The 9,842-nt window shown below is 38.1% G+C and overlaps 1 protein-coding gene across 4 annotated transcripts in view; it reads right to left on the bottom strand.

Moving 5' to 3' along the window:
* Window positions 1–419: 419 nt before the first annotated feature.
* Window positions 420–9,842, bottom strand: part of NUDT9 (nudix hydrolase 9) — a 36,022-nt gene continuing 26,599 nt past the window's right edge. For all 4 annotated transcript variants that reach the window (XM_045820130.1, XM_045820132.1, XM_045820131.1 and 1 more), the window contains one exon: window positions 420–1,713. In XM_045820130.1, the coding sequence (XP_045676086.1) occupies window positions 1,535–1,713 (179 nt within the window). In that variant the 3' untranslated portion in view covers window positions 420–1,534. The remainder of the gene's footprint in view (window positions 1,714–9,842) is intronic.

The raw sequence follows: 9,842 nt of genomic DNA, 5'->3' as shown, positions 1-9,842 counted from the left end.
GGTATGAAGGTGGAATTAAGACAGACCCCACTTCAGGTTTGCAGGAGTTGATATCAGGGTGCTTTCCCAATGGGTATCTTAGCCAGGATATGAGACGCATGTCCACTGAGACAAGGCGGTTGTATTTTCCTTGCTTCTCCCTGCTACCAAGAGCATTCCTTTGCTCTGGGAATTATAATATTAACAGTGAGTACCTCAAAAGCCCATTTCAATTCTTAATATGCCCTAACAAAAACACTAACCCCCCAAGACCTCCCTCTCTGTCTCTGTCTGATTCTAATTCCTTTTTAAACATCTATTTTAATTCACTTATAATATATACAGTTATAATCAATAGAGTAAAATAAATATATAAACATAAATCACTAATTTTCTGGACATGTTTTTACTTCAGAATTTTTGAAAATGAGAACATAAGCTCTTATTCATTGATCTTTATTGACTAAGGGGGCTGAAATTTCCTCGTAACTGAAGCCTCTAAAAACAAGAAAACATAAAGTTCCCATTTTTGAAATCAGTTTCAACAAGATCATACAAAACAAAATGTTAAGCAAATAATTAAACCATAACTCAGATTACACAATGGTGGTGCTTCTTCTAATGGAGCTTGATATGGCAGAAACATCCTTTAGACCACAGAAAAGCAAGGGGAACAACAACAGAAAGAACTGACAGACAAGGACCAGATGGAAAGCAGAAGTTATGGCTGATCAGAAACTTATTTTCAAAAGAATATGAAGTCCCATCCTACCTGAGGCAGTATAGGATAACCACATTTAAGGTGGAGTGAGAACATGCATATAGACAGAAGGTAGACATCACTCAGTGCCAGGGAAACCCTGGGACCTGGGCCACCTGATGTTCTACCTTCACAGCCCCTTGTTCATGTGTGAGGGAAGGCCTGGAGTGCCAATGGCATAAGGACTGTTTTTCCATTGTAGTTGTTATTATTATTTTTATATTTGAGCAATGGCTCAAAAAAATTACTTAAAGTCTGAAAAAAATTTCAAACTTTCAATAGAAGCTAATGGGTTAATTTGGTTTTGAAAAATAAGTCAGTGTACCTAACATGTCCCTTTGCTATCATGGCATCACAACAAGTTTCATGCTGAGAACTAGCACTGAACAAGGAACAAAGAACTACCAGAATTGATACCACCTACATGTAACACAGCATCTCCTGACTATATATGTTTCAGTGATTCAAGAAATCAAACTTAAATCCCCCCACCAAAAAAACAAAGAGCATCAAAGTTGTTTAAATTTGGTTTAAAGGCATGCTTAAAATAGAATACATACAAAATACATTTATATTTCTTTTGACTAGAAAGCCAAAAATACCATGTTGGATTTCACCATATCTACCTAATTTTATTCTGATGTAAAACCTTCTAAATGAAAATCGTTTGAAAAGTGAATAAAATTATTTCCAAGTCATCAACCCTGCCCTCTTGCCAGTATCAGTTCTGTTGATAGTGCCTTCTTCTCAGTGTGTGCTCCTTGGCTCAACTTCGGCTTACATGGAGGCTGTGAGCTATAACCCATGGCAGTCAGTTTCAGAGTCTTCACTCCAGTGTGCATCTCGCTTCTCTGCAACTAGTTTGATGAACTGAGAGTGACTCGCATAGAGCTTCAGTTTATCACTGATGTCCACCCACTTCACTTTCCCAGCGTCATCTCCAGCTTCAAGGGTGAGGTTATCCATGATCTCACCTGGTTAACAAAGAAAAAAACATAACCAAGAAAAAGCAATTCATTTATTCATTTCTTTTCCACATAACTGTCTTCAACTATTCTTGCTAAAAATAAGTGAACAATCATTGTCTTAGGTGGCCAAGTGAATTAAAAACTAGGATCATCCAAATTTTCCAAATCTCCAAATTTTAACTAAGCTTCAAAATTTTAAGTAGAGGCACCAGTGAGAAAGCATTTCTCTTTGGAAGTAAAGGACATTATTGTAAAAAAAACCTTCATATGTAAATAAGCATAAAACCTTATACGAAAATAAATCCCAGAGAGATTACAGATTTAAATATAAAAAAAACAATTATTGATGACTTGTTTTAGAGTTGGATAGTGAACTTTTCTACGTATGACACCAAATGAAAAATCATAAAGTATTTGTAATTATATTAATGAATACATGTACTGTACTTATTTATATAATTATATTTATGGAAAAATAAATGCTCTCAATCAGTATGAGGAATGTAAATGGCATATTTCTATAGGATAATCTGGCAATGTTTAACGAGTGCTTTTAAAAAGCAAACTCTCTCTAGTGAGCATTCATTCAACAAATAGGAGTATCTCTTATGTACCAGATAGGCACTGAGGATACAATAAGCCAGCCACTCAGCATTTCTACTTCAAAGAATTTATCCTAAAGAAATAAAAAGACAAGTCTTTTCAAGTATTCAAGACAACATTATTTATAACCAAAAAGAAGAAAATGGACATAAACAAACTTTCCATCAATAGGGCACAGATTAAATGATGGGACAGCTACACAATGGACCCCCATATAATCATTAAAAATGAAGCCAATCTGTATAAATTGATAGGGTAAGATTTCTAAATTTTTAAAAGAAGATCTCAAATACAGGTAAAGTTACATTTTTATGTTTTTTATTTGTTTTTTGTAAATATTTTATTATTTTCTTAAATATTTTGTTTATGCTATTACAGATGTCACAATTTCCCCCCTTTGATCCCCACCACAAAGCCCACTCCCCCACTCCCACAGGCATTCCCCACACCACTGTCCATGTCCATAGTCCTTCATATGTGTTCTGACTAATCCCTCCACCTTCTTTCAACCAGTCCCCATCTTCTGCCCTCCCATCTTACAGCTGTCAGTCTGTTCCATATTTCTGTATCTGATTGTAATTTGCTAGTTACTTTATTTGATTAGATTCCACTTATAAGTGAGATCATATGGCATTTATTTTCCACTAACTGGCTTATTTCACTTAGCATAAGTTTCCAATTCCATCCATGTAATTACATTTTATAATGCTACATAGTACTTCATTGTGTAAAGGTACCACAGCTTTTTTTATCCATTCTTCTACTGATGGGGACTTAGGCTGTTTCCAAATATTGGCTATTGTAAATAATACTGCTATAAACATAGGAATGCATATATTCTTTGAAATTGGTGTTTTGGGATTTTTAGGATATATTCCCATAAGTGGAATTGTGGAGTCAAAAGGTAGTTGCATTGTTAATTTTTGAGGAAATTCCATACTGTTTTCCACAGTGGCTGCACAAGTATGCATTACCATTAACAGTAAACTAGGGTTCCCTTTTGTCTACAACCTTGTCAGCACTTATTATTTATTGATTTATTAATGATAGCCATTTAGACAGGTGTGAGGTGATTATCTCATTGTGGTTTTAATCTGCATCTCTCTGATGGTTAGTGGTATTGAGCATTTTTTTCATGTCTATGAGCCACCTGTATGTCATCCTTGGAGAAATATCTGTTCAGGTCCTTTGCTCATTTTTAATAGGATTATTTGTCTTCCTGGTGTTGAGTCATATGAGCTCTTTATATATTTTGGAGATTAAACCCTTGTCCAATATATCATTGGCAAGTGTGTTCTCCCATATAGTTCGTTGCCTTTTCATTTTGATGATGGTTTCTTTAGCTGTGAAGAAGCTTTTTAATTTGATGTAGTCCCATTTATTTTTTTCCTTTATTTCCCTTGCTTTAGGAGATGTATCAGCAAAAATATTGCTATGAGAGCTATCTGAAATTTTATGGCTTATGCTTTCCTCTAGGATTTTTATGGTATCACAACTTGTATTTGTCTTTCATCCATTTTGAGTTTTTTCTGGTGTATGGTATATGTTGGTCAAGTTCATTTTTTTGCATGTCCTGGTCCAGTTTTCACAACAGCATTTATTGAAGAGACTATCTTTAGTCCATTGTATGCTCTTGTCTCCTCTGTCAAATACTAATTGATCATAAAGGCATGGGTTTATTTCTGGGATCTCTGTTCTGTTCCATTGATCTATGTGTCTGTTTTTATGCCAGTACCAGTCTGTTTTGATTACAATGGCCTTATAGTTTATTATCAAGTACTATGATCCCTCCAATTTTGTTGTTCTTTCTCAAGATTGCTGAGGCTATTCAGGGTCTTTTCGGTTCTATGTAAATTTCTGGAATATTTGTTCTAGATCTGTGAAATATGCCATTGGTATTTTGATAGGAATTGCACTGAATCTATAGATTGAGTATGGGCATTTTAATGTTAGTTCTTCCAATTCATGAACACATATTATATATATTCACTTATTTGTATCTTTCTCAATCTCTTTCTTCAGTGTCCTATAATTTTCTGAGTACAGGTCTTTTACATTCTTGGTTAAATTTATTCCTAGGTACCTTATCTTTTTGTTGCAATAGTAAAATGGATTGTTTTCTCAGTTTCTCTTTCTGATAGTTCATTATTGGTATATAAAAATGCCATCAATTGGGGGGTATTTTGTACCCTGCTACCTTGCCAGATTCATTTATCATGTCTAGTAGTCTTTTGATGTAGACACTGGGTTTTCTATGTACAATATCATGTTGATGGCAAATAATGTCAGTTGTACTTCCTCCTCTCCAATTTGGATGCCTTTATTTCTTCTTCTTGTCTGACTGCTTTGGCTAGGATTTCCAATACTATGTTGCATAAAAGAGGTGCAAGTGGTCATCCCTGTCTTGTTCCTAATCTTAATGGAAACATTTTAGTTTTTGCCCATTGAGTAAGATGCTGGCTGTAGGTTTTATGTATATTTCCTTTATTATGTTGAGGTATGATCCCACTAATCCCTGCTGAGAGTTTTTTATCATATAAGTAGATGCTGGATTTTATCAAATGCTTTTTCTGCATCTATTAATATGATCATGTGATTTTTATCTTTCACTTTGTTTAAGTAATATATCAAATTTAGTGATTTGTGAACACTGTATCAACCTTGCAATCCCTGGGAAAAATTCCACTTGATCATTGTGTATGATCTTTTTCATGTATTGTTGGATCCAGTTTGCTAATATTTTGTTGAGGATTTTAGCATCTATGTTAATCAGGGATACTGACCTGTACTTTTCTTTCTTTGTTGTGTTTTTACCCGGTTTTGGAATTAGGCTAATACTAGCCTTGTACAATAGAAAGTGTTTGAAGGTCTTCCCTCCTCTTGAATTTTTTCAAATAGTCTGAGGAGGATAGGTGTTAATTCTTCTTTGAAGGATTGGTAAAATTCACCTGAGAAACCATCTGGTCCAAAACTTTTGTTTGCTGGGAGTTTATTACTGCTTCAATTTCATTAGTTGTTATCAGTCTACACAGATTTTCTGATTCTTCCTGACTCCGTTTTGGAAGACTGTATGTTTCCAGGGATTTTCCTCTTCATCCAGGTTGTCCAATTTTTTGGCATGTAAGTTGTTCATAGTATTTTCTTACATTCCTTTGTATTTCTGTGTTATCAGTTGGGACTTCTCCACTGTCATTTCTGATTTTCTTTCTTTGAGTCTTCCTTTTCTTGATTAGTCTGGTTAACTGTTCATCAATTTGGTTTATCTTTTCAAAGAACCAGCTCTTGGATATTTTGAATTGAATTTTTTACTGTCTAGGTCATTTATTTCCATTCTGATCTTGATTATTTCCTCCCTCTACTTATTCTGGGCTTTTCCTATTGTTGTTTTTCTACTTCTTTTAGGTGTAGGATTAGATTGACAATTTTCTATCTTCTTGAGGTAGGCCAGTATCACTGTGAACTTCCCTCTTAGGGCTGCTTTCACTGTGATTCACAGGTTTTGAGTTGTTATGTGTTCATTTTTATTTGTTGCCAGGTACTTCTTGATTTCTTCCTTGATCTCACTGATAACCCATTCATTATTTAGTAGCATGCTATTTAATCTCCATGTATTTGAATATTTTTGAATTTTTATTGAGGTTGATTTCTAGTTTCATACCATTGTGACCCAAAAATGTTTGGTATGATTTCAATTTTCTTGAATTTAAGACTTATTTGTTTCCTAACACTTGGTTTGTCTTTGAGAATGATCCATGTGCACTTGAGAAGAATGTTTTCTGCTGCTTTGGGAAGAAATGTTCTGCAAATATTAATTAAATCTGATCTAGGGTGTCACTTAAGGTCACTGTTTCCTTGTTAATTTTTTTTTGTCTGGAAGATCTATCTATTGGTGTCAGTGGGGTATTAAAATCCTCTACTTTGAATGTATTGCTGTCCATCTTGCTCTTAAAGTCTACCGAGAGTGTGAGAGTGTGTGTGTGTGTGTGTGTGTGTGTGTGGTATTTAGGCGCTCCTATATTGTTCACCAGAGTTATATCTTCTCATTTGACCTTTGGGGCCAAAATAAGAGACCAAGAAGGTCACTACATCCATAGTTGGGACATCTGTAGTGACCTTCTTTGTCTCTTACTATGGCCTTTCTTTTGAAGTCTATTTTGTGGGATATCAGTTTTGCCACCCAACTTTTTTTGTTTCCATTTGCATGGAGTATCTTTTCCCATCCCTTCACTTTAGCCTGTATGAATCTTTTATTCTGAGATGGGTCTCTTGTAGACAGCATATATATGGGCCATGTTTTCTTATCCATTCAGGTGCCCTTTGTCTTTTGATTGCAACAGTTTATGCATTTATATTTAAGGTCATTATTGATAAATTCTCATTAATTGCCATTTTTTCCCCTTTATACCTACGCTCCTATTTCTTCTTTTTCTTAAAGCAGTCCCTTTAACATATTTTGCAATGCTGGTTTGGTGGTAATAAACTACATAGCCTTTTTCTTTTTGTTGCTCTGATTGCGCGTGTTTTTTCCTACCTTGTCTTCTGATTCACTGATTCATTCCTCGGATTTATCTAGTCTGATTTTAATTCCTTCTAGTGTATTCTTCACTTCAGATACTGCAATCTTCATTTCCAACTGGTTCTTATTCATGCTTTCTATGTCCTTTTTTATGCTGATATAATTATTACTAAGTTCCTTGTAGCTCTCACCATGTTCCTTGAGCATTCTTATAACCATTACTTTGAACTCTAGGTCTGATAGATTGCTTGCCTCAATTTCATTTAGCTCTTTTTGGGGGATTCCTCCTTTTCTTTCATTTGGAGGCTGTCTCTTTTTAAGCTGCCTCTTTTTGTTTGTTTCTTTGTATTTGATAGATCTGCTCTGACTCTCTGTCCTTGTGGTGTTGCCTTATGTGGTAGAGTCCTATGAGACCTAGTGTGCAGATTCCTTGATCTCCTCAGCTGAATGCTTTAGGAATGTTTCTTGTGTAGGTTTATGTGGGCTCTCTTGTATTTTGGTCTTGACTGTTCTTGGCCCATTCATTGGTGAGATCTCCCCTCCAGCTGGTGACTGAGAGCCTCAACCCCAACCATGCCTTGTATGCTGTTATACAGGTGCTGACAGAAGGAAATAAACACAAGCAAAGAAACCCCAACAACAACAGCAAAATCAACAATAAAAGAGCAAAGAATAATAAAAAGGGAAAGAGAAATAGAATATTAAAAGAGAACAAAAAATATAAGAAGACCAAAGTAAAGAAAAATAATGAGATGTGGGAAGGAAGAGAAACGATAGGAGTGAGGAACACAAAGAAGAAAACAGTAAAAAAGAACAAAGAATAAAAATAAGAAAAGGAAACAGATGGAAAAATGGAAGAAGAAAAGGAAAGTAAATAAGAGATATGAAAGAAAAATAAAGAGCAAAAAAGGATGATAATAATAATAATAAAGCTATGAAAAAGAACAAAGTTGAATTCGTCTCAGCACAGTTTAGTGCCTGCCTGCTAGCCTCTCCGTTTCAATACAGCTCTTATGTTGTCTGAAGCTGGTGTAAGCCTATGTCTGATGCTTTCCATGTCTAGCTCTCAGTAGCCTGTTTAAAGCTACAAACGATTCCCAGTTTGTGGTTCTCTCCTTGGGGCCTGGCTGCACACTAGATGGGCCATGCTGCACTGCAAGGCTGGTTTTTATCAGCAAAGAGCCCAGGGTTGGGTCAGCAAACATCCCAAGGCACCACAGAATCTGCCTCCACCTTCCTCTTACTGCCCACTGGCTGTCAGTCTTAGTCACTGACTCCTAGATCTTCTCTGGGGGGTAGGAGGGGATGTGCCATTCAGACTTCAAGGAAGATGGTGGGTGCATTCCCCCACACTCAAGCCACACATTTGTTTCTGTCCCAGATTATTTCCCTAAACAGCAGAGCTAGGCCCCTAGTAGGAAAGCGGGTAGGGCCTCCAGAGTTCAGAGTTTAGGTCTGCTGGAAACCAGGAGGGTATTTCTTTCGCTCTCCCATGAGTAGGAAGTACCAGCCTGATTTCCAGGAACATGTATGGAATGGCCATGCCCTAAAGCTAATCTCTAACACCCCCTGAGTCTTTCTATGTTGCTGTCTCCTCAGCAGGGGTTAAGATGTAGGGTGGGGGGAAAATGACACAAGGTGGGGTGAACAGAAACCCAGAGGATGAAGCAAGCAAGATTCCAGAGGACAGGCTGAGCAGATTCTAGAAGATGGGGCGAGTGGTGTCCCACAGGGTAGGGTAATTGTTTCCCCTGGGAGGAGCTTGCTCTTCTCAAAAAAATGGCTGCTTGTGATACTGGAAGATGCCCCAGCAGAGGGATCCCAGCAGATACTACCCACATCTCTCTCCAATGCGTTCCACTCCAGACTCAGGTGATACCAATTCACAGCACCCTCCCATTACCAAAGCCCAAGGTGAGTGGCTACAAATGAAAACCCTGTTCTTTGGCTCCCTAAACAAAAAAAAATACACACACTACCCTTGCTGGCGTAGCTCAGTGGATTGAGTGCAGGCTGGGAACCAAAGTGTCCCAGGTTCGATTCCCAGCCAGGGTACATTCTTGGGTTGCAGGCCATAACCCCCAGCAACCGCACATTGATGTTTCTCTCTCTCTCTTCCTCTCTCTCTCTCCCCCTCCCTTCCCTCCCTAAAAATAAATAAAATCTTAAAAAAAATACACACACACGTATGTGTGTGTACATATGTACACATGTATATAAGAGGCTCCAGTGGGCTCCATCTCTCCCTGGCAGACAGAAACCCCATGACCTTTCATTGCTGGATGCTAAATGGGCAGCTGACCCAAGCTCCGGCAGTCTGTGCTTGCAAGGCCAGTCTGGTAGCCAGCTTTCAATCCTCTCAAGGGGCATCCATGTATTTTTAAGTGGAAATCCAAGAGGACCCAAGATGGTGGTGGGTAAGTGGAAGCTACACTAACCTTCTCCTGGGACCAATCTGGAATCACAACTACATTGTAAAGAAATAATCCTGAAAAACCAACTGAACAGTAGCTGGAGAGAAGCCTAATAACCAAGGACAAACAGAAGAAACCACTTCACCACAACATGACTGGTAGGGAGTGCAGAAGAGGTGTGAGAGGGCTGGCTGGGCTCCCCTGGGCAGCAGCTGAAGTTCCCGAGAGATATTTCCACATATGCGGGGTGTTTCCCCTAAGAAGTGTGCAGTCTTAACCCCAAGCTGGGCTTCCCAGCCTATAGCACCAGAGCCAGGAAAGGAACCCAGATAACATCCAGCTATGAAAAGGAGCAGGATACCTGTCTACCAGGGAGAGATGTCTAGGGACACAGAGAGCCTCTTAAAGGGCTAATACACAAAATTCTGTTTGCAACTTAACCCTGGCCCCAGCAGAGGGAGGGTAGAGTGGACCAGAGATACATGAGGGGAATCTGGGGATGGTGGCTCTGAGAAGAGAACTGAAGCAACAGCCACCAGGATCCCTGTGCAGTGTCATTCCCCAAACTGTACATGCCACCTTCCTCAGGGGGAGCACTTCGC

Source organism: Phyllostomus hastatus, unplaced genomic scaffold, assembly GCF_019186645.2.
Source record: "Phyllostomus hastatus isolate PE091 unplaced genomic scaffold, TTU_PhHast_1.1 phas_scaffold_39, whole genome shotgun sequence".
Taxonomy (NCBI): domain Eukaryota; kingdom Metazoa; phylum Chordata; class Mammalia; order Chiroptera; family Phyllostomidae; genus Phyllostomus; species Phyllostomus hastatus.
This window is presented reverse-complemented; position numbering and strand designations above follow the sequence as displayed.